The 27,940-nt window shown below is 38.9% G+C and overlaps 1 protein-coding gene across 5 annotated transcripts; it reads left to right on the plus strand.

Moving 5' to 3' along the window:
• Positions 1-3,220: 3,220 nt before the first annotated feature.
• On the plus strand, positions 3,221-27,940 carry sec31a (SEC31 homolog A, COPII coat complex component). Of its 5 annotated transcripts, none has more exons than XM_085360015.1 (28): positions 3,221-3,411; positions 4,521-4,600; positions 6,622-6,745; positions 6,839-7,037; positions 7,138-7,233; positions 8,112-8,252; positions 8,359-8,501; positions 8,915-9,014; positions 9,112-9,273; positions 9,932-10,084; positions 10,183-10,413; positions 10,509-10,583; positions 10,677-10,718; positions 13,702-14,001; positions 14,910-15,024; positions 15,549-15,727; positions 15,810-15,936; positions 16,120-16,265; positions 17,054-17,227; positions 18,569-18,805; positions 19,672-19,773; positions 20,253-20,355; positions 21,480-21,881; positions 23,467-23,522; positions 24,649-24,897; positions 25,757-25,876; positions 25,963-26,034; positions 26,572-27,940. In XM_085360015.1, exons 2-28 carry the CDS (start codon positions 4,522-4,524, stop codon positions 26,749-26,751), a joined length of 4,107 nt encoding a protein of 1,368 aa, XP_085216141.1. In that variant the 5' UTR covers positions 3,221-3,411; position 4,521; the 3' UTR covers positions 26,752-27,940. The 5 variants fall into 5 exon arrangements, with proteins under 5 accessions (XP_085216141.1, XP_085216137.1, XP_085216138.1 ...); XM_085360011.1 differs by having other exon boundaries at positions 21,480-21,836; XM_085360012.1 differs by having other exon boundaries at positions 21,480-21,836; positions 24,652-24,897.

The raw sequence follows: 27,940 nt of genomic DNA on the forward strand, positions 1-27,940 counted from the left end.
TCAGATATCTGGACACGATAGCCTGAGTGTTAGTGTTTTCCAGCCCTGTCCACACCTGTGTACCTTTAGACCCTCTGTCTCAGTTTTAGTCTGGCCTAAGCTATAAAGCTGAGACTTGTGAACAAGGGCTGGAAGAGCTGCTTGTTGTGCTTTTAAGTAAACAAATGTGGGCAAAGCTTCTTTTTATGTTTGTTTGTTTTTTTTTCTATTTAGGTTATAAACTTCAAACAGAAAAGTTATTCACGGAGTTCCACGGGAGCACTGTCCCAGTACTGTCAATGAAGCTAGATGACACAAATCAATTAAAATACAGGACACTCTGAGAAACAAGTGTTGTAAAACCCATTTAAAAAGCATTCAGCTGATCCAAAACACTATATCAAGTATGCTAACAGGAAAAGAGATCATATTTCTCTTATATTGTTTTCTCTTTCTTGTTCTGCCTTTGAGCACCATTACAGACCTGCTAGTTCTATTATTTTTCATTAGTTCTCTCATGTACACACTCATATACAGACATGATATATCTGTCAGCATACATTCAAGTAATCACTTCAGTCTGCTGAAGAAGGCTCATTAACCAAAGCATGCTACAGCATCTGCCAAACATGCTGGAGGTGGAAGCATTGCTATGGCAACTCTGTATACCTGCCATTGGAACTAAGTCACTGGTGTATATTGATTATGTGACTGCAGATAGAAGAATTCCTCACTCTCTGCTCAGACTCAGCCAAAACTGACCGGATGGAGTTTCACAGTGTAAATGGATAATTTCTTTGCAAAGAAATGGGCTGTCCTTCAAAGGATAGGTCAGTCGTCTGATCATACAGGTTACTGAAGAAAAAGGGGAAGGCAGAGAGACGTTACTGTGTGCTGTGTTTTTTAAGAAAAAGAAAAGAAGAAATGTCAATTCTAGACTTCAGGCAGTTGTTGACTGCAAAAGATCTTCATGCAACTAAAGAGTCCTTAAATTTGAAATGATGTCAATTTGTCCAATAACCTTTGAACATATAAAAATAGGCAACTTTGCATAGAAATATTTGTAATTCCTAAAAAGTTAGCAGAAAATTGTTTTACAAGTCACTGAATTAAAGCTAAAAGTCTTATTATTAGGTAGACATGGTACATGCAGGTGCGATTACTGAGATAAAACAGTGCAACGTGTCGGATGTGTGAGGCAGAAAGAAAGAAGGTTGAGTAGATTTTAACTGGGTCTATTACAAATATAAAGCAACGGGGGTTATCAAGTTGTATCTCTTTATGTTGATTTTCTGTACCACTTGGTGGCGACAGTCATTGGTGGTGGCAATCCACCACTTCGTTGTTTGACCGTCGAAGAAGAAGAACAGCAAGAAGAAGACACGCAAAGAAGAAAAAGAAGCCGAAGGAGAACCATGAGTGTTGGTGTTGGCGGTCAGTATCATGGCTGGGAAAATAAGGCTCTCAGAGAAAATTAGTTTCTGAAATGCGAATTGTTATATGTACCTTAAATTGCATTAGCTACACCATTCCTCTAGGTTAAATGTGTAGACGGTTTGGGGAGTTAGCTCACTTCTGAACGTGATTTGAAACGAGGTGTGCCATTGAACGTTAGCCCAACTAACCCCTCTGCACGTGTGGAGAGAGACTAGGTTGCAAACTTTGCTGGTTTGGTGAAAAAGTAAAATGTTGATCAAGAGTCGCCGCCAGCAAAATAAGCCAACATTTTCTGAAATTGGAGTAAACGCGTAAAAAAAAATCGGCGCACATCCCATAATTGTAATTCAATTTTTTTTTTTTGCAAAATACAACTGTACGATAATCGTATTTTGCAGGCAACTTATGTTCTGATTCGTGTGCTGGTTTATATAGAAACTAATTGATTTTGTTTTCACAGGTTAGCTGCAGAAAAGTTCCCTTGAAGTGAGCCACGTGTGGATGTGACTTGCATGTATGTATGTCTTCATGCCCAACAACATATTGTGAAATAAATATCCTTCCCAATGATTATACCAATCACTACCCATCTGACCCATTCATATGTCTGGGGAAGATTATACACACGCTTTCAAATGAGGGTGTTATCTTATATTTTCTTAACTAAAGTGCACCTCTACTGTTAAATTTAACAGTTTATTTTATTACTCCGATTGTTTTTACAGGGTTCAACTGCTGAAATGTTTCCCCGAGTTCAGGTGATGTATTGATATAGATGCATAATGACCTGACTGCTTTGCCTTCATGTTACTTTAAATTTGTTGTCAAATAAAATCAACTTGTCAAGAAAGTTTTGTTTTGTGACATTCATTGGCTGTTGCTACTTTTTTAGTACATATATTAAAACAATGCAGAAAAATACATTGCCTCTGATTCTCTTTACTGTTAGCATTGATAGAGTCAGACGGCTAATGTTGTAGATAAACTATAGTTACTCTGGTTCTATAGTTATGATTTTGTCCTACTGCTTTATCGCTATTTGGTGCTAATTTGTTTTAAAAAATTGGATTAATCCCTCCCCAAGATATTTGAACAGTTGTTAAGTAGGTAACTGAACAAGATTTAATGACAATTTGAGTCAAAACAGGCAAAAATATTTTATAAAATGTTATTTTTGGCCTGTGAGACTTCTTTTGTAGACTCAGCAAATCTGGACCTTTTTCTTAATAGTCACTCTGTTAGTAACCAAGTTTCTAAAGATAGAATTTAAAATGTGTTTTATGTTATGTGCAAAAAATTAAATTCCATGTAGTTTTTATGTATAAAGCACCAAAAGATACACCTGTTATTTATTCCTATCGCTTAGGTGCCCTTTTTATGAGTGTCAAGTGGCTTAAACAAACAAAAAGGAATCACTCCTTTCAAAATGGTGCCGTACAAGAACTGAATGTGACTGAAAAAATAAAACCCTAAAAGAACAGCAAGAATGCCGAGAAAACTACAGCTCGAGTCACTGGGAGCAAAATATAAATGAATGAGGGGTGGCTAAAGATTTTTGCATATTACTGTAAATGAAATGCTGAAATACTTTAAATGATATAAAGACCGGTTCGTTACTATTCCTACTCCTTAATAAAGAAACACTTTAAAATGATAAATGCTCACATAAAATAGTTATTACTAATATTTTTAGCGTTTATTATAAAAATCTTAACATTAGCATAAGTTAGCAAACAGGGAGAAGCTCCCCCGGAAGTCGTTCTTCTTCGTGGTAGGAGGAGGCTGTTGCTTAGTGCCACGTTGATGGAGACCAGTGGGGACGTGGAAATCTGTCTCGAGTCCGCAGCCGGGACCCGGTAGCCTCTTCTTCTGTTTCTACAGCTGTAAATCCCTGAGCAGAATCGAAAGGGGAACCTGTACGGGCGGAGACAGTTAGTGTTTGCCTACTCTTTTTTTAATGTGTGCGTTCATGTGAAAAGAAGAGAAGAAGAGAAGGTAAGCTGCTTTAGTGAAGTAATAAGATCTGTGTGCGGGTTTGTGTGAGTGTGTAACTGTTTCTTCTCTCATATGTCCCTGCAGGTAGCTAGCAGGCTTCTAAACACAATATCTCATTGCAGCTGCATTAGTCCAAGCTGAACCATGTCGTAGTAAACATGTACAAGAAGTGACAATAAATTTACGCGCATTTCTCGTATTATTCGAGGCTCATAAACGACACGGCTGTGTGGCTTTTAATTGGTCCACCAGCTGTTAGCTTGCTGCTAGCAAGGACTTTTATTTTGTAATTTTAACCAAACGACTGCAAAACTTCTTTTAAAGCTAAATGTAGCATTTCTGATGTCCTTTCCCGACACAGCCACGAGCTACACAAAGCGTGTGATAATTAGTGCCAGTCAGAGCAGGCCTTTGTTACTCTGTAACTAGTGTATTTATTACAGCAGCAAGATGAATGGGAAAGCGTGTGTAAAACTGTAACTACTTGTTTATTAAGCGGTCCGCTCCCCTCGATGTAAAAGAGACAGATTCACACTTTTGAAAGTCGTTATTAATATGGTATTAAAATTCTTTGATATTGTTAGCACACCTAACGGAAAATAATCCATAGCAGTCCTGCAATAAATGCAACTCCATGAAGATGTTGTGTTGTGGTTGAACTGATAGAAAAGTCAACACATAAAAAGTTATCAATATTGATTTTTGTTTCCACAGCAGATTTCTGCTTATATATCCAGCCTGTCATAAGTGTCTAATGAACACTTAACAGTGTTTACAATGTGGTAAACGATGCTATAACTCAAATAAACAATTCAGTAAGATTCAGCTGGAACCTCTAAAGCTGGAACCTCTAAAGTGATCATACCTTGGGGAAACGCTAAGAAAAAACTGCACATGTTAACCTTTATAAAGCTACCATTAAAAAGCATTGTATTTAGCCACTTCATTTGAAACTGATCGTTTAAGCTCTTTTTTATTGTCATAGAAACGAAACTACATGAAAGGATTCAATATCTGGTTATTCTGAACGCTAAAGTGAGAGAAAAGTGTCATAAATAAATTGTAATAATCACTGCACAGTCGTTCAAACTATGCCCTTATTTCTCAAGGATGAAACTTAAAGTGATCAACCGCACAGCCATCCAGAGCTGGAGTCCTGCACAGCACCACCCCATCTACCTGGCAACAGGTATGAGCATGCAGAGAGCATCAGTACAGGCGTGCATCTGCTGCCGTCTGTCACTTTGACATGAAATTACATCATTTATGTCAGTTACTTCAGCCATTTTCACAGCCTCTTTAAGTGGAAAATGACATGTTTAGTGTTGTATATTTAGGGCTGCAAGCATGTGGGACATTTAATCATGTGAAGACGATGCAGGCTTTCAGAATTCTCTATGAAGTTGTCCTTATTATGAAAATAGCAGGAGGCCAGGGCAAATATTTGTAAAAGTGGGTGCTATCAGTGAACTTTTAACCCATATTCACTAAATAAGAATGAATGATAAATCAACTCCGCACCTCTGGAGACAGAGTTGTTATGGTGTGACTGTACAAACTGTAGTTGGTGTTAATGAATAGAGTATTTTATCTGTAATTTACACTTAATGTGATGCTACCACATTTTCTGTTGTCAGGACTGTAAGGCACATGAACTAATACAGTCTCTCACCATCCATTTCCATAGTCTTTAAAATGCTCCGCAGCTCTCGTCAGGTTTTTTTTGAATGTACACCAACAGAAAATGTTCTGTCCCATTTCAGCTGGGTTTTCTTCTGTTTCAATTTTAGCCATCATACTGTTGTTTAATCCCTGTTTTACATATTTGACATGATATAGTAAATGTATTAGATAGTAATTGATCATATGAGCTATTCTTATTAGTAAAATACACTTTTAAAAGAATTTATTTAACTTATTTTTGCAGAAATAGCTGGAAGGTTTTTTTTCCTCAAATAATGAGCAGTACCATGCAGATATGTAATATCACAGTTTAAGAATGGATGGATACTAGAAAGGCAAAATTTGCCAAATAAATGATGCTGCACATCCCCAAGAATCAGTTGTATGAGGGATAAAATGCTCTGGACTGATGATATAAATAGAGCATTTATCTTAACAGCTTGTTTTGTTTCCTTGTTTGCATATTATTTTTCACACTTGATGATGTTTCAGATCATCAAACAGGTTTTAATATTAGATAAAGATAACTCAAGTAAATACAAAATGCAGTTTTTAAATGATACAAAAACATTATCCAAACCTACCTGGCCCTTATCAACCGGGTTATGCAGCAGGACAATTTTCGAAAACATACCACAAAGTCCACTTCTGAAAGTCTGATTCAGATGGCAAGGAATCGGCTTGTTTAGTGACCTTAAGTACACAGTGAGATTAGGAACGCCTCAATCGCTACAAATAAATCTGGTAAAAGCCAGCACGTCTCTGGTAAACCACTTAGTATTAGTGTTACAGTTAGGCTGAATTTTATCTACATGCTGAACAAGCATAGTTTCTGTTACCTTTCACATCTAATTTCTTACATACATTTTGACTTTAGAATCCATTTGTTAGAATATTCCCCTACAGATGAAAATGAACGGTCGAAAAATAAACAAGAAAACAAAAAAATAAAAAACAAGTGAAAAGCTAACTTGCTTACCTAAGCATGGGTTCTCAGAAAGCTATGAGACACAGGAATGGAGATTTCCTCACTACTGCAAAAAACCTTTCTACATAGTATAAGAGTTTGAAAAAACAAGACAACTGCACTTAAAGTTTTGTGAAGATGTTTCATCTCTCATCCAACAGGCTTGTTCAGTTCTGTGCTTTGTGAGTTCATTATTAGGGAAGTAAAAAGAGGAAGAATGCTAAATGATCACAATAACAATCCCCTTCACAAATATTGAGTGATAGTGGATATATTCATCCAGTGGTGCAGCTATTGTTGAAGATCAGAAAGCAGTGACAAATATCCATAACAATTCTTAATAAAAAATGGGACTTAAAGGCTTTATTGTTTTTATTTTTATGTGATATTCTTCTAATTTCAATGTAGGACAAGAAAAAATGCAGATTTTTACAGCAAACCAAAGATTGTAAATTGTTTGGATTATGCGTTGGAAAAATGGCTTAATCTATAAACATAGCTGCATATAGAGTTTCTGTTGCTTTATTAATTGTTGATGTTTGATACCTGTATTCCTGCAGGAACATCAGCTCAGCAGCTGGATGCCTCCTTCAGTACCAATGCCTCCTTGGAGTTTTTTGAGCTGGATTTGGCTGAGCCATCTCTGGATATGAAATCATGTGGCAGCCTCTCCTCCAGTCACAGGTAGAATAAAGAACTCTCCACAGTAATATTACTGATTTTCTATTTTTCGTCCTGCTGTTAATCAGGGCTTCTTCTTCTTCTTCCTCCTCACAGATACCACAAGTTGGCGTGGGGTCCATATGGTATGGACTCCCAGGGTCATCCCTCTGGTGTTCTCATCGCAGGTGGGGAGAATGGCAATGTTATCCTGTACGACACTGCAAAGATAATGAGCGGAGAGAGCGACGCCATCATCGTTGAGAGCGACAAGCATACAGGGCCAGTGAGAGCTCTGGATGTCAACCCTTTCCAAGTATGGTGCTTTTCACCTTGTGCAAAGGATTTCAGCTTGAAGCTGGGTTTAAACTCAAGGCAGTGACTCATTTGGTGTTTTGTGTCCTTTTTTCCTGCAGACAAACCTTGTTGCATCAGGTGGAAATGAGTCTGAAATCTATATCTGGGACATGAATAACTTTGGCTCTCCAATGACACCAGGACCTAAAACACAAGTATGAAGAATTTTAGCCCTTTTAGTCTAGAACTTACTCAGCTTGACTCGGCTCAGCTGAACTTGGTTTTTAGGGTTTTTTGATAGGTGGTAGTATCTCTTACTAAGTGCTTTTTTAGCACCTACTCGGCCGGGGTCTGAAGCGATCTGAATCAGTCCGAAAGTGTAACGTCAACAGATTGCACGCCACTGATTGGCCAGTCAGGGGCATCACTCGATGAGTCATAAGAATGACTCCTTCACAACAATCAAAACTGCCATTTTTTAAAACCTTCTAACAAGGGAAATGGCTACAGAAAAACCAACACCGTGGTGCTCAGTTGTTTTAGAAAACAACCAAAACTGAGTTGAGCCGAGTAAGTATTAGTGGAAAAGGGCCATTACATAACAACAAAATAAATATCTACTAATGGCATTTTCCATTTTCACCCAGTTGCATTTTTAACCAATGTCGGTCTTCTAATGATCAAATATGACTAAAATGTTTTCCTTTTCAGAACTTTAACTCTTTAAATGTCAGTTTGTTTACAACATGCCATGGTTAATTTTCACTATACTAAATGTGAGGCTGAACATTTTGGGAGAATTACTACAGTTAGTGATAAATCCATAACTAGAATCAGCATTAATTTGGATGCTTTTTTGTTGTAAGGACTACACAGTACCTTTCCACTGTCATTTGTACATTTCGTATACTTAAATGTACCATTTAGTGCTTTTTTGGTATTACTCTGCTATTATATCATCATCTTTCAAATATTTTAAGTGTCAGTTTTATGTTGGGCACAGTTTTTCTCAATTCATGTATCTAATTAACATTTGTATATGACACTAATGAATGAACAGTCCATATGAATGGTTTATGTTTTTCTCTTAAAGCCAATGGAAGACATCAGCTGTGTGGCTTGGAACAAACAGGTCCAACACATCTTGGCCTCAGCCAGCCCGGGGGGTCGAGCTTCAGTGTGGGACCTCCGCAAAAATGACCTCATTATCAAAGTTAGCGACCACAGCAACAGAGTACGTTGTCAGAGAAACCCTCAACATGCTGCATTTTCTCCCAGTCCTTTGGCTCTGTCTACTCAACTTAAACAGTCTAAGATCACTGTTGCGTGTTTCTTTCCAGATGCATTGTTCTGGCTTGGCTTGGAACCCAGAGGTGGCCACTCAGCTGGTCTTGGCTTCGGAGGACGACAGGATGCCCGTCATCCAGATGTGGGACTTACGATTTGCTACCTCTCCTCTCAAGATTCTAGAGCATCACTCAAGGTAAGCACTGATAAATCAGTCTAAATCTAATCTGTTTTATACTTTTTCTTACTGATAACAAGTCTCCCTAAAGACCAAAGCAGACTAAATGTATCTTTATAACAAGCTTTATCTGCGTATCCAGAGCCCGATATATCATATTCCTTTGATCCATAAGCTAATATAATTCTAAGATATAGCAAACACTTGAGCCCACTTACTCTTTCTTGCTGCTGGAATACTCAATGTAGCATCATTGTTAAACTGCTGCCGACTAGTCCATAAAATACAGTTTCCTCCTGTCTGAGCTATGTTTGCGAAAACCTGCAGTGCTCAGCTGTACCATTAGAACCATTAGACCTTTAAATAGTGTTGATAATGTGGAATAAAAGATTGTAACTGTGCTCTTTTTCATCTGACGGTTCATTTGACAGGGGTATCCTGGCCATTGCCTGGAGCTTAGCAGATCCTGAGCTGCTTCTGAGCTGTGGGAAGGATAGCAGGATTTTGTGCTGGAATCCAAACACAGCAGAGGTGAAAATTCTGTGTGTGTGTGTGTATGTTTGTGAACTGACAGTTATCATTTCATGATTGCCACTGAGGTTGGAAAGTCATTTTCTTGAATCCTCAGGTTCTGTACGAGTTGCCCACCAGCAGCCAGTGGTGTTTTGACATCCAGTGGTGTCCCAGAAACCCCGCTGTGTTGTCAGCCGCGGGCTTCGACGGACACATCGACATCTACTCCATCATGGGAGGGAGCAGCCAGGCACAGAGCCAGAGGCACGCTGACCAGGTAAGATTAAGTCTCCTGAAATAAAAGTATTGTTTGGGTTTTTTTTGGCATTTCGCCTTTATTGGATAGCAGTAGTGAAGATATCTCCAAAAGTTGATTCTGTTCATCTGGACGTAGCGTTTTCAGTGGGAGAAACGTTTCGTCACTCATCCAAGTGACTTCTTCAGTCTCAGCTGACTGCAGGTTTCCCCAATCTTATAAACAGTACATTTGACTGAAACCAGCCCACTGAAAGGACAGTGGGCTGGGAGTGAATAGTGAAGATAGACAGGGAAGCCGAGAGGGAGGGAGAGTGGGGAAGACACGTAGCAAAAGGCTGCAAGTCAGACTCAAAAGCTCCCAGACTGAGCTAAACCGACGACTGTTAAAGTATTGTTTTAAAAACAACATTTAAACATTTAAAACAACTATAAGAGTAGCATCATTTATATTAGACTTACAGTTGGGTCCCTGAATATTTGGAAAATGACACAGTTTTTTATAGCAGCTTTGCCTTTGTACACCACCAGGGGGATTTTAAATAGTCCAGAGCAAACTTTCAGTTTAATGTCAGCTTGAAATTAACCACACTTATCCTTTCTCTCTTTTTTCAGAGCTGTGAATTATTTATTTTTGTTCATATTAATTTGTCTACCTCGACTCTGTGTGTTTCTTACAGATTAGCAACTCGTTTGGGAACATGGATCCATTTGGGACAGGGCAAACATTGCCTCCCCTGCAGCTGCCTCAGACTCCAGCTACTCCAGCTGCAGTCAACCCCCTGAAGAAGCCACCCAAGTGGATTCGCCGACCTGTGGGAGCCTCGTTTGCAGTGAGTTCTGTTTCTTTAAGCTTTGATCAAAAGTACGGTGAGACTGCTTTTCTTTTTTTAAGCACACTTGAAATCTTTTTTGATTTGTTTCCTTTTAGTTTGGTGGGAAGCTGATATCTTTGGAGAATACAAAACCAAACCCCCAGCAGCCTCAGCAGCCCACTTCTCACGTTGTGCACATGAGCCAGGTTGTTACAGAAACAGCTTTTCTGAAGCGCTCCGACCAGCTGCAGGCCACTCTGAGTTCAGGTAACTTCGTGGACTTCTGCCAGGAAAAGATCGACGTGGCTGAAAATGAGTTTGAAAAAACTGTTTGGTCTTTCCTTAAGGTATGAGGAAGCATTAAAAAACACAATTTTTAATCAATAATGTTTTTGCTGAAATTTGTGTGGATAATGCTAATGTGGATGTTATGTGTTTTAAGGTTAATTTTGAAAGTGACATCCGTAGCAAGTACCTGGAACTTCTGGGGTACAACAAAGAGGAGCTGGCTTTAAAGGTGCGACATGTTATCTGTTCATCTGCATGTGAAATATGATGCTACGCATGTTTTTCAGTTGAACTTGTGATTAATTTATCCATTTGTTGTCAGATTTCAGCAGCACTAGAGGAGCAGTCTGCCAATCCCCTGAAGGTAAGCTTGTCAAAGCAGCTAATCTTATATTGTGAATTTTAAAGGAGTATCTCAGCATTAAATCTCTTTATGGGGTATCAGAGATAAAGGATGCCACTCTGATGTGTGTCCTTTAAAAGTGAATAAAGATGAATGTGACAGTCAATACTTAGTGTGATCACCTTTATCCTTTAACATAGCCTGAAGTTTGTTAGCAAGCTTTCTTGTCATTTCTTTAACTGCTCTTAGTAGTTTTTTTCTGTTCTTAGTTAAGATGATCCCACACTCCGCCAATAATGTTGAGATCTAGGTTCTAGGAATGCCAAACAACACTGATACTGATAGTGTTTTTCTATCCAGGTTTGCTTTTACTGCACTGGCAGTGTGTTTGGGATCATTGTTATGGTGAAAACTAAAGCTGGTGCAAATCAGATGCTTTCCAGGTGGTATTGCATTGTGAATCAGAATCTGATAGTACTTTTCTGTGTTCATAATTCCATCAGTTTTGACAAAATCCCCAGCACCACTCAGTGAAATGCAGGTCTAAACCATAACATATCCTCCTCCATGTTTTACAAAGGGCTGTAGACACTCTCTCCTAACCTCCTCTGTACAAATTGATAATGATGTGAGCCAAAGATTTTAAATTCAGTTCTTGTGTAATTTGGCATACCTCAGCCTTTTCTCCCTGTTTCCCCGCCTTTCTGATGAAGCTTTGTCAAACAGTAGACGGATTAACTGAAGGGCCAGATGTGTCTCTCAGGACCTGTATCAGGTCTTTGCTGGATTTATTTCTAATTCTTATTAGTTTTTTTAGATCTTCTTCTTTTGTCCTCCACTCTTCAGTTTCCTCAGTCTTTTAAAGGATACACTACACACAACCTGTGTAAAAAATACTGTTTTATTCTTGTCAAACTGTAATATCTTTGACATTTTTCATAGATTTAACTTAAATATGAAATGGGAACAAATGATATGTTTTTGTGATGGGCTGCTAGTAACAAAGTGCATATGCATGTAGACAACACCCTGAATGAAAAGGAAGCAAAAAGTTTTTCTGGTACAAGGACTGATAATGTGTGAAAAAGCAGCCAATGTCCAAAGACATAGAGAAGCCGGGAGAAGTACTTCTCAAGGCCACTCATTGGAGAGCCAATGAGAGACTTTTGCACAGTACTGCATGCACAGGAAAGTAGTGGGAAACACACTAACTAGTCAGCTAGCATCCTCCTTCAGATATTTTTATGTCTGTGCTTTCTGAGCTGTGCTTTCTGAGCAGTCCAGGTTTGAAGTTTTCCTTTGGTGTAAAATTGCTGGAAAAGGACTATTGGCTTGCCACATCAGATTTTCTTATTTAAACAAGCGTCATGGAGATTTGTAATTTTTAAGTCTCTCCTGAGACTCAGCCTATTCATTTATGTCCTCTGTAATGGACATTTGTTTTTGGTCTATATCTTTTGACTTAAGTCCCAGTGTGCTTGAAATAGGACATCCTGGCCTTTACAATTATATCTCATCTGTTTGCTCCAAATAGGCAGGAAATCACCAAAAAGTTAAACTGAAAGATATTTTTTCCCCTCAATCCTCACAAACAAAAGCAACTCAAAAAAGTCGAACCCTAATCCAACAAGAACTCCTACTTTTTCAACTTTGGAATGAAACCTTTCCAGGCTTTTCCTAGTAGCAAGAAAGAAATATGGATATCAAAACATTATTGACATGATTCTGGCTCATCTGACATTTCATTCTGTGGGTAAAGCAGCAAAATTATATCTCAATCGGTGAAGTTAATAACAATTTGTAAAAAAATCATTAAACATAATGTTTGCAGTCTAATGATGAATAGTAGCAGTTTTATACTGGAAAATGTATCACTAAACCGCTGTTCAGGTTTCCAGACAAGGACTACACACACAGTGTCACCACTTTCATAGCAGGAAGACTTAGCAGCTCAATAATGTAACATTTCCTTCAGGTTTTGTTGGACTCCAAAAACTGAACTGAAAGACCGTATCCCATCACGCTCACATTTATCAGGTGCACACAAATGCAACACTACATGCAACATTAAACATAATGAAAAGCTGCTACAAGGGTCAGCCTGCCTCTTTAAAAGGATGTAGCTGTTACCTTCTAAAAAACTTCCTATGGTCTTGAAATGTTTGTCTTTCCATTCCAAGACCATTTCTTAAATGAGCAAAATTTTACATTGATGTAAACTTTTTATTTGCTCCTCACGTGTATTTTCACGACACTGCTATGCTATGCAGTCCATATTTCACCCCACATTGGTCTCCATTCAACTCAGCCTGTTCTGATCTGTTCGCATTTGTTCACTGACAGAAGAATAAAAAAGTCTGACTGATTGCTGCTGGCAGTAATTACAGCTTGTCAAAGCCTCAGTTCACGGCGGAAAAGATGTTTGTCTCTGTCTTATGTTTTGCAATATGGGAAGTGTTGTAAGCAACAAAGTCGTGTTTCAATGCTATAAACTCAACTTCGCTTTTTGACATTACTCAGAGGAAGCTCGACATTTGAAAGTCACAATCACAGCAAAAAAGTGGAAATTCTTGAGTCTGCAGTGCCGCACACTTTAGGAAAGCACTCTGTCACACGCGCTTGTATGCACTGCTCACTTTCTGTATAAATGTATTGCAGTGTTTATGCATCTGCTTCCACCAGTGACCTCAAATAGGAGCTTTACTCCAGTGCTAAATCTAGTGATTTTGCTTTTGTCTTCATTCTCTGACATATGGAAAATAATATTGGTCTGACTTAGGTTCTGATCCCAGTTTGAAATTCACATTTCCCTAAATGTTGATTTAAATCCACTTTTTTTTTTTTTTTTTAGCTGAAACCAATTAAATAATATATGCCTGACCTGACTGCCCCAGTAAGCTGAATCCATACTGTTTCTGGTGATGCACACATCCCAGCCTCAGCCTGATGTGGCAGATCATATTATGCAGTTGACTCTGAATCCATCTCCGCCTCTTCTGTTCAGGTGGATGTGCCCGCTCCAGCCACGCTGCAGCCATTAGCAGACCTCAGCTTCATGCCGCCTGCTGACACTCCAGAGGCAGCATTTGACATGATTGCTGCTGTAAACCTTCAGCCTGCAGCCATGCTTGATCTCAATTCCACTCCTGAAGCAGAGGATGAGGATACAGCAGCACCAGCGGCAGATCCAGAAGATGCTCTTCGCAGTGAGCCATATGCAAATTTGGATCAGGTTCTCCCAGAGTTGGAGGTGGATGAGAATGAGAATGAGGAGGAAGAGGAGGAAGAGATCCCCTTAGATCAGGTACACCTTTGTTTCCCCATTAAAAAGAGCTGAGCAGCAAAGTTACAGGAGTGCAAATTTTTTAGCTGTTTTCAGTAATGAACTTCAGATAATTTGAGGAGAATCAATACAGCATTATTTCCACAGCTGTCCATGAATTAGTAATAAAATGTGATTAAGATAATACATTGTTTAAATTTATAATAGAGAAAACTCAATGAACAAAAAATACTCCAAAATCATTTTGGCTGTAATGTGGAGCTGTCACCAAATATTAAAACAACCTATTGGAAACTGATTGAACACTACGGAAAGCTGAAAACACCTGTCTGGGTGTGCATATTTTTTTTATAATTAATGAACCATGTAATCTGATTACTAACACTGTTTGACTCTTCATGCAGGAATAGATGGATTCTGGGTTGGTTTTAGGCATGCTCAAGGGGTTAGTCCAAACTGAAATATCTCAGAAAAAACTATGAATTGTTATAAAGTTTGGTACGTATACCCTTGTTGCTATGGCAACATTTACTTGATTGAAATAGCAAAAATTTGGCACAGGTATCCACTGTGCCAGGAAGGTGGAGGGCTCACTAAAGTTATCATGAGACTGGCAGTTGTTGTTTTAAATGAAATATCTCAGCATCTTTGGGGTGGCCTGTCATGAAGTTGTTGATCCCATGACTTTGCATAATCTTACATTTCTGAAATTTACAAAACTAAGGACATTTCAGTGAGTCTCAGCTGCACTTTATAATGCTAGTGAGCAAGTGTTGGCATGGTAACCTGCTAAATTATGATTATGAAACTGTACTGTTACTAAGTTTAGCCTCAGGGCCTTTCATTATGTTAGAAAATCTTTAGTATCCTGGAACACTTGAAGGCTGGAGAAAAGATTGAAGCATCATTACATGTTTCTGTTGTTACAGGAGATGACAGCATCAGTTGATGAGGAGCCCATTCCTGCTGAGACATTAGCCCCTATTGAGGTCCGAGCTCCAGCTCCAACACCAGCAGGAGGGGTCAATCTCAGCATTAGTCAAGGTAACAGCACTATCAGTGTTTCAACACATTAACTCAGTAATTTGTTGTTTGCCCTGGGATTTTAACCATCATCAAATTGTAACGGGTATGGATATGTGGCAGGATAAATCCAAAGGTGTGTATAGCAAGGCACCAGAGAGTTGAAAAAGAAATCCACTAGGAGGTGGATTTAAGTGGAAACTTATACTCTTCTGACTCATTATTGCTAGTATTTTCTTCAGTATTAAATGAATCTAGTTAGAGATGTCTGAACTTTTAACAGCTAAGTCTGCTGCTTTTGAGGATTTACTTTTCTTTCAGTAGAGGAAGAAAAAGCAGCTCTTTATAAAAGAAAAGCTCAGACATACATTTAAAGCAGACAGCTGTTATATGATTATAAATTGGTTGAAGGTCTCACACCAGTAAAGACAGAAGCCATTCGAGGAGGGCTTTGTTTGTTGGACATGAAGATGTCACACTTATGAAGCTCACACCTGCCACTGGGTTTTTTCCTAAACATAATGGGGTTTTTTATTTCTTGCCAGATGTGGATGGGCTCATCACACAAGCTCTGCTGACTGGAGACTTTGAGGGAGCTGTGGAGCTTTGTCTCCATGACAACCGATTGGCGGACAGCATCATATTGGCCATTGCTGGAGGGCCAGAACTTTTAGAAAAAACCCAGAAGAAGTATTTTACAAAATCACACAGCAAGATAACCAAGGTGACAACTGGGGGAAACTTCCTTGAGTGTTTTTTGATTAAGAACGTGTTACTGGTGTTGTAATTGTGTATTTGTCCTGCAGCTGATCAATGCAGTGGTAATGAAAGACTGGCACGACATCCTGAAGACGTGTGACCTTCAGAACTGGAAGGAGGCTCTGGCAGCCGTCATGACCTACGCTCAGCCTGAGGAGTTCTCTTCCCTCTGCGGTTAGTTCACATGTATTTTGTTGTTGGATATCAGGGGGTCGATCACCTTTTTTAAGGTGAAGACTTACTGTTTGAATTTAGTATTTAGATTTTCTTCTCTATCCAGGCATTTTGTAAATTCTATATAAATAAATCTATTTTCTTTACTTACATTCAGTCCATCCTGATTTTCAATTTTTTAAGACCTTCTCGGGGACAGACTGGAGGCATCAGAAGATGCTAACCTACAATCCCAAGCCTGTTTGTGCTACATCTGTGCTGGCAATGTGGAGAAACTTGTCTCTTGCTGGACCAGAGTGCAGAACGGACACTTTCCTCTCTCACTGCAGGTATAGAAGCTCTGCTGCTCATGTTTTGTTTTTTAAATGTGTAGTGGCACATGTTTAGCTGCTTTGTAGGTGGCAGAAACAAGCTTATTAATGCTTTTCCTTTGATTGAACAAATTTGTCTTTTATCTTTCAGTTTTGTTTCTTCCAGGAATATGTCTGGCTTTTTAGCTGCTAAACACTCCTCTATGTTCACTAGCTCTCTCCAGCTGTCTTTCTACTCTTTGTTGATTAGCAGGAATTAAACAGTGGCTTATTAGAGCTTTTACAGTGGGAATGAACCAAAACAATCCTATTTTGAGCTTAGGACAGTCACTACCTTTCATTTCGTCATTTTGCGTTATATTATGAACAAAAATATTCATTTTACTTTAAATCTGTGTTAACCAATATTTTTTGTATTAGTAATGGCTCAAGTGATAAGTCATTGCAAAGAAATTCTGAGGAAAATCTTCACCTAACCCTGCAGTGTCCCTGCATTTCCATTCCAGGACAAAACTATATGCTACCATTCCAGCACCAAAGAGCACACAGACACAAGTAGCAACTGGCTGGTGAAGACTGTGAAGTGTTTAGCAGCTAAAGAGACAGTTTTCTGGAGACAAAAATAGAAAGCACGTCCTAAACATGAAGCCAAATTGAAGTAGATAAAGTTGCTGGTTAAGTAAACAGGGAGCTTGTGGATTATGAACTGTTTATAGTTGGCAATAAGCCAATATTTCTCGAAGTGACCATTGACATATTTAATTAATGACGTTGTCGTGCTCATATATTGTGCCTCTGTGCCTCAGGACCTGGTGGAGAAAGTGGTGGTGCTGCGGCGTGCAGTAGAGCAGACCCAGCGCTCTGGCCCCGCTGCTATCGGCATCCTGCTAGCTGAGAAGATGAGCCAGTATGCCAACCTGCTGGCCTCCCAGGGCAGTTTGGCCACTGCCATCACCTATCTGCCTGACAACAGCAACCAGGTATGTACACAGCTGCTGTTTGTTGCACCTGCTCTCTGAAAAGTGTGTGTGTGTGTGTTTTTTTAATATTTTAATATTTGGGAGTATTTGTCCTTAATGAGATATAAATTTCCATGAATACACTCGGCCTAATCATCCCTGCTGTTTTTCATTGTTACTGGTTATAAGTTTGTTTTCATGACCATGAACAGAGTCTATGGTATTAATTAAAAGCATCAGTTTAAACGAAGCATCACTGAACTGGACTGCTCCACCATTTTAGTGCTGTTCTTACTTAGGATTACATGTCTGTCTGTGCAGTGCACCTGTACAGGTTGAAATGCTGCTTGCTCACCAAGCTTGTTAGTGTTGCTGTTAACAGGACTCTAACAGTTTTACATTAATAAAGTTCTTCTCCATGCAAACATCCAGACATTTAAATGACAGTAAATGACCTTTTTCACGTTCAACAATAGAAATTTAGATTTTTATATAGTCAGTTTATATATTTTTTTTGTCAGTTCTTATATTAAGACATCTGAGGGATTCAATGTGTTGTTAAACCTCTTTACATTGACAGGTTTGGTTCATTTAAGGTTAAAGGGGGCTCTATGAGACCCACAATGTGAAATGAGTTTGACATCACAGGTTTGGACCATCAGACCCCAGACAGACATGGTCAAATAGAGGGACTTAAGCGAAAAACCTTACTAAGCTCATTTCTTTTTTACTTAAATAACAAATGGAGTTATTTAATTTGTCTGTGTGCAAAGCAATAAAAATGTATAATGTTTTTCAGTCTGTTTAGTTTCATAATTCTTAATCTAACCGCATGGGGCGATCGTGGCTCAAGAGCTGGGAGTTCGCCTTGTAATCGGAAGGTTGCCGGTTCGAGCCCCAGCTTGGACAGTCTCGGTCGTTGTGTCCTTGGATGAGACACTTCACCTGTTGCCTACTGGTGGTGGTCAGAGGGCCCAGGGTGGCTGTGGCTACAACATAGCTTGCCATCACCAGTGTGTGAATGGGTGAATGACTGGATATGTAAAGCGCTTTGGGGTCCTTAGGGACTAGTAAAGCGCTATATAAATACAGGCCATCTTATTTTTTTTTCTTAAATAATAACAGAGGTACCAAACATACAAACAGTAAAAACCATTTTATTCCAGTATTTTTTTGATGGCATGCACACTTTTTATTGTGCTCAGTTATTGGAAACTACAGAAGGAAAAAAAAATGAAGTGATCAGTTGAGAAGTATTGCTGTTACTGGTGTTTTTTGAAATCATTTATTATCATTTAATATGCAATGTAGCTTTCCTGATCAAGAATGACAGGCTCTAACCAGGTCTTTTGCTCCATTCAGGTTGCCATTCAGCAGCTTCGTGACCGTCTCACTCGGGCTCTTGGGCAGCAGGCGTCGGCTCCTGGAGCTTCAGTGCAAACCCAGAGAGCTCCATCTCAGCTGCCTGCCCCTCGGGCTCAGCTTCGGCATCCTTACACCCAGGTCCATCCCACCATGGTGCCTCAGCCCACCCCAGCAGCACCAGTCCCCATGCCTACATCCGCCTCCGCCCCAGCACAGCCACAGTATTACCAGCCAGTATGTTCCGCAGAGCTGCCACTACATCTCATAACAGTGTTTACACACAGATCTGATTTTCTTGGTTCTTATCTCTCTATCATTTACTCTGATTTGCATTTGTTATGATTTTATTGACAAATTTTTTATACAAATGTATAAACTACCCAAGAATAAGATTCTGAAATCCAGCATAAACATACACAGTCTTAACTACACTGTAATAAAAAATTGGATTTAAAAAAGAGATACTGCAAGTAAGTGATCGCCACATTTTCCCACATTAATGAAAACAGATGTATAACCATTTTCATACAATATAATACAATTTCATAGAATATAGTTAACATAGTTTCTTTTCTTGGGAGTTTTGTTTATTCAACAATGTCTGTCTTTAAATCTAGGAAATGAGAAGATCTCTCTCTCTTAGCCTTAATTTACAATTCCAGTTCATGTGTGTGGATTAATCTGTTCTTTGATGTGTTCATGTTGAATCTTGCTTTAAGTTTATATCAGACCTGAGGGCAGACTGGTCTATTTCCTGTTCTTCCTCTAAATTTGACATCTCCACACTTACTAACTACCTGACAAAGTGCTCATTTTAATTTCCTGATGTGTTGTAGTCATTTCATCATTTGCCAGTCCATTCTTGCCAGGGTTTAAATGACAAGCTGTGGGTACTTTTATCAGCATCTGGGCAATTTTGTTACTGTGTCTAAACTTTCTTTCAGGATGTTGTGTTCTTGTAATTTGAACCTTGGCTCGTATAAAGTCCTCTCTTATGTCCACCCGTCCAATGTTTGTGCATTGTGGCGTTGTTTGGTGTGTGCTCCCCTCCCATGCTGCGGCCATCATTGGTATGTGCCGTGTGTTTCTGTGTGCTTCAGATGAGGGCAGCCTCCACTGTCACCTCCTGGAGTAACCAAACTCCCACAGCCCTCCCCAATGTCCCTCCTCCTCTTCAAGTAGGCAGCGCCTCTGACCAGAAGGTATACTGAGCATTACCGCCCATTCAACCTTGACACACACTTCTTTTTGCAATTTAAAAAGCTTCACTGAGCAGGCCAAAGGTCCACATCCCAAACCTTCCCATGGCTTCCAACCCTCATTGCTAGCTACCATCACTGAACTTCCTGTTAGTACTTCCGTGGCTACAGTGCATTCAAAAGCTTCATTCAATCTGTTTCTGCTGCCGCCTCATAATTAATGTGAATCACTGCATGATTTATAGCTTACTCTTCATGGTTTAAAACAAAATGCATGCCCTTCTGCACAAATTAAGCTTCACTGAAGTGCGGTTATTGCATCACTTTTATCTGTGAAAGTTCTTTTAACATAAGACTATTCTGCCCTCTAGCAAAACTAAGCTTTATTATAATCACTACATAACTTGCTTTTGTAGAGCACAGTGTTGATTCTCAGTGGACAGAGGAGGAAGAGTTCAGATTTGTTGTCCCTGCTTTTTCAGGTGGAGCCTTCAAACCCGATGTACGGGATTCCAGCCTCAGGCACGGCTGCAGCTCCTCCAGTCTCCTCCCCTCCTGCCTACATGTATTCTCATCAGTACCAGCGTAAGTGTTTTCACTTCCAGAACTTAGCTGTCTATCATGAGGGGCATTGGCTTACGAAAAAAATAGATTTCATTTTAGTAGAACAACCTTGTCTTGCACATTAGGCCCAAATTTATCAATATGTATATATATATTTTTTTCTGTATTACTACATTAATACACACACATACCCTTGACAATACAATGCACAGTTTGTGCTTCATTTGGTGGTTTCAGTAAGAAACAGTTTACCAGCTTGCACATTTCAAACACATTTGATACAGTTTTATTCAAGTTTTTTTTTTTTTTGACCTAACAAACAGGAATATTCCTACAATATGATCCAGTTAGATGATCATGGGCTACGAAATTATATTTGTTGATAAAAGTTCATCAAATGGGCTCAATGTAATACCCGTTTTCAACTACAGATACTAGAAATCTAATTACTATTTATCTTTATAAGCCCCGAGTCATCTATCTGCAGTTCCGGCCTGCAGTGTAATCATCAGTGTACAGACAGTTATCTCTGGGTTACTGAAACCATGAGGAAAACTTCAAAACGTGATGATTATATAAAAGTTGCTTTTATTGTCTCCTTTCTGTGATTTCTGGCTACAGAAGCTATTATTCATTGATGATGCACACTGAGCTAATTTCATTGAACCAAATCAGACCAACATAATGAACACACAAGTTTGAGCTGTGCAGGTTTGATCATTTTTGGCATATTTTAAAGCTGCACTTACAAGAAAAAAAAACTGGTGTTGAAGCACTGTACTTGTGAACGAGGTTAGGTGGAGCATGCGCTCCTCCTTCAGGCTGCAGTAATGTATGGGGAAATGAATCAACAGTATCTAAATGTTGTATAAAGGAGACAGGATTCCACCAGTTAATCTATTTGTGTATTCTTTGAAACACTAACAAGTATTTTGCTGTTTAACGCTAATGTCGGATCTCTTCTGTGCTGTCATACTTAATCTTAGTTACTAACAGGAAGTGAGAATGTTCAGTTTGTATATCTCTTTGTCAAAACATTGAGTACTTCAGCATGCTCTGCACTGTAACCATCCTGTTGCATGGTGCACTTGGTTTAACATGCAACAGTTTTTTCACTAACAGAACATCCTCTGTGTGACTCCCAGCTTACCCCCAGGTCAACCAGTACCAGCATGGAGCTGGTGGCATGCCTCTCTTTCAGCCTCTTCAGTACTCCTCTGTTCCTCCTCATCCACCTCCTTCAGTAGAGCCATCCTCCCCTCCTCAGCCCCCTGGCTTTCTTTCTGAGTACACACAGCCCGTCCAGTCTCAGCCAATATCTTCAGTCTATCCTGGACAGCCTCCCATCAACCAGTGCCTGTCCTCCTCTCCTCCTTCCCAGCCTCTTTTCTTTCCTAGCTCTTCTTCCTACTCCACTCCTCCGTCCTCTGGAGTTTCTTTCCAGCATGGCGGGCCAGGATCTCCTGTGTCGTACATGCCTCCTCCACCGAGTGGAGTCTCAGGTACAAAGATAGACAACAAGCTGATCCCCGCCTCTCAGAGAACAGGTCTGCATGCCTCTAATCACCCTCACTGTCACTGTGCTCCTTACAAATTCTCTCAGCCTTTAAAACTAGTAGGATTCCAGTTTCCTTTGTTTACCTACACTAACAGTTAATATCATATCTAGTTACTAAATGAATTCATTTCATTAGTGTTAACCTGCAGTGCAGGTTATTACATCTTACCTGCTATAATGTGAATAATAACAGACTTTTTCTGGTCACTATTAAATTAAATCTTAATTATCAAAGCAATTTGCATTTAAATGGTGCACTGGTTATACAATAGTAAATATGTTTTCTGTTACTGTTTACAAAAAGGGAACATATTGGGTGTCTGAAGGTCATTTCTCACAATAAAAGCACTCAGAATGTATTATCCACATAGACAGTAACTTTAAACCCTAAATGGCAGATGTTTATGTTGTAAATGTAAATCTTACAATACTTACATGTCCCATACAATTATGGGTAGGTTTCATATTTAGCAATGATTTTCAATTTGCTTCTATTTACCTGTGTCATCTTAGTATATATGGCAGGAAGGTATGCACAAAAATCAATTAAATAGTACTACAATGGAAATTGAATATGCTTTCTGCATTAAGCTAATATTACGCCTATACTTATTCCGGTGACATAGCACAACCAGATGATATTTTATTCAGACAGCAGTTCAAGTGTGAATCAATAGTGTCCTGCTCTAAAAGACTGCAAAAAGCAACAATGTCACAGGTTTTCAGCAAGACAGTGATAATCGAGACTGTCCTTTTCTGATTTGTTGGGAGAATTCACCAACTATGAACACGTAAACAAACCAGACTACTTTTTTTCCCCATAGATAATAGTAATCATACAGTTTAAACTGTGTAAAAATCAGTGTTGTCCTATGGCTGAAAACATTTCCAACTGAAGCTGAGAGAAATGCTAAATGCTCAGATGACAGAGTTGTTATGGACACTGCCAGGTAATCATACTTTTTACAGTTTGCATGGCTCCACAGAGTATGAGAAAATCACGGGTATAATTGTGACCTGCTTACAATCACACGTGTAATAAAATCCATCTATTCTGGAAGAAATTTGCACAACATTTTTTTTGATACGATGCAATCATCTTTAACATTCACAATAATTAATGAAAACCACAGTGAATACTCACTCTTTTAAACATAACAGAATCTAATGATTATACAAATCAAAGTTTGGTTAACAGTGTGTTTTTGCACCTGTTTAGCATTTATAAGCAGTTTAATTCATGGTATGTAACACAAAATAATGTCACTTTTAAATGATAAAAGTTAAATTTTATTGAACAATGTCATAATAGGTGGCAGCTGTTTAAACATTTAAGGAATGGCACCGTAAAGCAGTGATAAGTGATTGTTTTCATTGCTGAAAAAAAGAATTAATGATAAATGCTGCGCATTAATAAAGAACTAAAAAAATGTTTATAGCTCCTTAGAGATATATCATAGTCTGTTATCAATAACCAATTAATGTGGTTATATTTTTTAAACTTCTTATAAATGCTAATAGGGGGACTTGTAATAAAAATTCAAAACATGAGACAGATTTGTTTTCCATTATAGGGCCTCAGAACGGCTGGAATGATCCTCCAGCCCTGACCCGAGCCCCTAAAAAGAAGGTAGGTTTCATTAATCAGAGTTTGAGTGACACATTTTAGAATTAAGACACATTTATATTACTCTGTTGCTGCTGTTCGACAGGCAGTTTGAGGAGGTAAATTGATTTATTTGTAGTTATTGAAATTGTTGGATGAGAAATGCCGTTTTGTGGTCTGTTTATACCTGATTCTGCCTAAATAATGTGAACATTTTGCCTGTCGTTGTTCCTCTGGACAAAGGTACCATTATCTGAAATATAGAGTGAAAATTGAAAAAACGCAATGCAAGCTGAAAACTGAGGCAGTTTTAGTTTTTATGGTAATATGAAACATTTTGAGGTAACTCAAGTTATGTATATATATATGTGTGTGTGTGTGTGTGTGTGTGTGTGTGTGTGTGTGTGTGTGTGTGTGTGTGTGTGTATATATATGTTTTAACACATAAAAGATCTTTGACAATTAGCTATTTTGAAGTATGTGCTATCATTGTATTGTTTGGCTCTATATTTTCTGTTAATACATAATAAGATTCATTATTTATTTTACCTATGACGACTGGCCTTGTATGGAGAATTATTGTTATGACAACAGACCCAGTACTGAAGTAAAGTCAGTAACAGAAAAGGAGTCTTTGTCAAAGAAATCATTTGAATGAAGCCAACACATTTCAAAAGAGGCAACTTTTCCTTTGAACTCTCTCTTTTCTGGCTTATGCCAAGCTTCTTTAGAGTTCATTATGGATAATAGTACAAACTGATGTTTTGGTGTGCTGAATTTGCTTTGTCCAAAACAAAATAAGACAGGCAGAGTTTTTATATCATTTAGGCAGCATTAGCTGCTGATGAACAAGCTCACACGTGCTGATCTGTATTTGCATTTACACAAGTAGAACAGTGAAAGTATGAAAATATGTCCGATGCTGTCAGTTCTAATTATAAAACTGCAACAACTGCAAAATAATTATACTTTAAACATGGCGTGGGTACAACATTTGGCTAGCTAACTACTAGAACAGTTTGAGAATTGAAGATGGATTTCTGGACAGTAAGGAATTCCACATCTGTAAAGTTTACATCTATGTCTGTGTTTAAGTTACAGACAGACAGCCATGACAGAGTTTAAACAAACTGTGCTTACTTCTATTCAGCAGGTTCCACAGAGCTACAACCCTCCTATCCCCATCACTGCTCCCATAATGACCCCGCTGGGCACTGACCCTCAGGCACAGCCAATGTCCTCTGGGGCTCCTTCGGCCATGATGCAGGGCCAACCCGGTGTCCAGGTCCCCTACTCAGGCATGCAGCAGCAGCAGCTCTCCCCTCCACCTATGAACCCTGCAATGCCAAAGACCAGCATGGAGGGTGCACCAGGAGCACCCACTGGAGATGTGATCCAAGTAAATAACTCTCAGGTTTAACTAAATGTTAAACCATAGATTGTATATGATATACTGCAGATGGTTGTCTGGAGGAAATGATATATCTGTGTGTTTGTTTTTAATTGTCTAGCACTGCTGCTTCTTACCAGATTTTCATTGCCCCAATAGACATACCTTAGAATCAACTGTATTACATTATACATGCCCCAAAATGTATTTTGTAACGTATTCCGTTACGTTACTCAATGAGAGTAACGTATTCTGAATACTTTGGATTACTTAATATATTATCATGCTTTTTACAACTACATGAATGTACTATTGTTGTGTGAATTATTACTTTTACTGAAGGTTACTCGCCATACCAATAGCAACTAGATTTTTAAATCTTAATATAAAATGAGTAACAGTAGGGTGGACATTAGGTAAGGCTGCACTTTTTTCAGCGATCTTCCGCGCGTATATAAGACAGGTAAAGGGACCTCTGGCTAATACGTCGGGCTCCGTGTCGGGCTCGTAGCCGAAAACTAGCTTTACTTTCTTGTCTGGGTCAACTTTCTATACATATATTATATATTTACATGCTTCTATCTCCCGTTTCTGGTGGGTGACATCTCTTACTTTTCGACTCTTTTTCTCCCTCCTCGCGCTCACAGACACATAACGGGTATGGCAGTCCATTCTCCCTGCAGCATGGACTACACTGCCCATGAGGCTACATTCTTTAGGGCGATGCCTGTAACACTCTGCCTGTTGCCTTCATATTAAATCATTTTTGTGAATAAGTTTTTGAAATTTATTCTTTTAATGATGAATGATTCACATTTTTATATTTTTGGTAAATACTAGTTGACACGCCTCTTACTTTACCCTTCAGCCTCTGCAGTCCATCCCTGCTGAGAAGATCATGAAGAAACCCATACCTGACGAGCACCTCGTCCTAAAGACTACATTCGAGGGGCTGATCCAGAAATGCTTGGCTGTAGCTACTGACCCTGTGAGTCTATGTAATGAAATTAACAGTGCAGTTCAACAAAGTGAGCCCTTAGATGAGTAACTGAGTGTTCTTTGATCTTTTCACAGCAAACTAAGAGGAAGCTTGATGACGCGAACAAACGTTTGGAGGCACTCTATGACAAACTCAGAGAGCAGACAGTGAGTATCCAGCACACCACTGCAGAGGTCAACAGTGAATCTTGCCTTTAACAAGAGTGTGAAATGGTTGTTTGATCTGTAAAATGTAAAGAAAATAGTGAAAAATTTCTCACAGCCTAAAATCATTTTCTGTATTTAAATTTAGTCATCATAAGGTTAGTGTGATACTCCATGCACACATCTGCAAGTGCCTTGATATGCTGTGAATTTACAATGTGCACATTGTCTCTAAGCAGACTAGAAAGATAATGAGAACCACTTAGTGGTGAAAGTAAATTCTGATGTTTTGCCCAATAGTCAAAACATGAAGAAATTTGACCTCCGGAGTTTAAACAACTCAGCAGATTTTCACATGAGAAGCTCCTTCTAAAAAGAGGTGTTTCATGTATAAAGAAATAAACATATTATAAAATGTAGTCTCAGTCAAAAATTCATGCCATCAACTGCCTTATAATGACTGTTTCCCAATTGGTGTTTTGCATTGATTTGCTACAGTTGGCCATTCTACTGACGTAACTCTGCTGTTCCTCTGTGCAGCTCTCCCCTGCCATTGTAGGAGGACTGCACAACATAGCCAGGAGCATAGAGTCCCGATCCTACACAGAGGGCCTCAACATCCACACCCACATAGTGAGCAACAGCAACTTCAGCGAGACTTCAGCGTTCATGCCTGTACTCAAGGTGGTGCTGACGCAAGCCAACAAACTCGGTATCTGATGAGGCTGAAAGTGCCAGCAGCTCATTTGAGTGCTGGACCACAGGTGGAGAGAGGCCGGACATGGGTCGATCTGAGTATTAAAAAAATAGTTTAACGGGAAGCTTGTTCAATGCAAGCAATGAAGAATTATGTATGAAAATACTGTTAAATTCTTCTTTGTGCCATTCACGTTTCTCAAACAGAAGCCATGCTGTCAGTTGCACTCAGTGGTGAAAGTAAATTCTGAGCCAGTTAAGGGGCTACCTATCGACTGGCTGACAAGCAGACACTAAGCATTTATTTTTAAATCAGTCAACAATTAATACACAAATGTGAAAGATATGAATCAGGAATAAAAAGTGGATAAAGCAAAATAAAGATAATGAATTTTAAGGGCATTCCTGTCTGTTGATAATCAGCGAATCGTGGCAGACTCCTGATGCATGCTGTTGGCTCAAAATTTATGCAGCTGTATCGGCCTGTTCATCTTTAAAGTCTTTGAACTTTTGTGCACTACACTAATGCATATATACCTTTAATTCATAAATATATCTAAATTTTTCTCAAAACTACAAAGTAACACTTTAGTTGTACATACAAATGCATCATTACTTGCATGCATTTTGCAGTTGACCTGCAAATAAGATTGCAGATATAATCACTCATTTTACCAGATAGAACATGAATTTGTTAAAAACATGGCATTATAGTGACAGTTAGGGTTAAAGCAATACTACGTGCCACATGTATTTGGAGTAAAATCAGTGCGTATCAAATGCCAGTTATTTTTAATGCATCTACTATGACTTTTGTTTAAACTTTAAACCCTTTTTTCTGCTTTCACTGACTCACTTTCACCACGAGTGTTACTACATACAACACATTGGACCAAGATACAGTAAGTGTGTGGGATATTTCAGTGCAGAGCAGTGTAATCCCAGGTGTTGAGGACATTGATGTTTTACTTCTTTTGTTTGTTTGTTTTTCAGTGTAATAATAAAGCTCAGCAGAGTGCAATGGACCTTTCAAAAACAGGCTGTGCTTTTATTGAGTTTTTAAGTATGCATGCGTAAACAAATGCTAGCAATCGCCTTCCCTGACATTGGAATTAATTATCTGCTAATTAATCAGACCTCAAACGAAACTGGAAGGAGACTTGTACTTGATTTTCATTCCAATTTTGATGAGGGCTGAAGTCTGAGTGGTCAA

Source organism: Diplotaxodon limnothrissa, linkage group LG7 (genome assembly GCF_057381915.1).
Source record: "Diplotaxodon limnothrissa isolate DT_005_m linkage group LG7, D_limnothrissa_male_GT1.1, whole genome shotgun sequence".
NCBI classification, from domain to species: Eukaryota; Metazoa; Chordata; class Actinopteri; order Cichliformes; family Cichlidae; genus Diplotaxodon; species Diplotaxodon limnothrissa.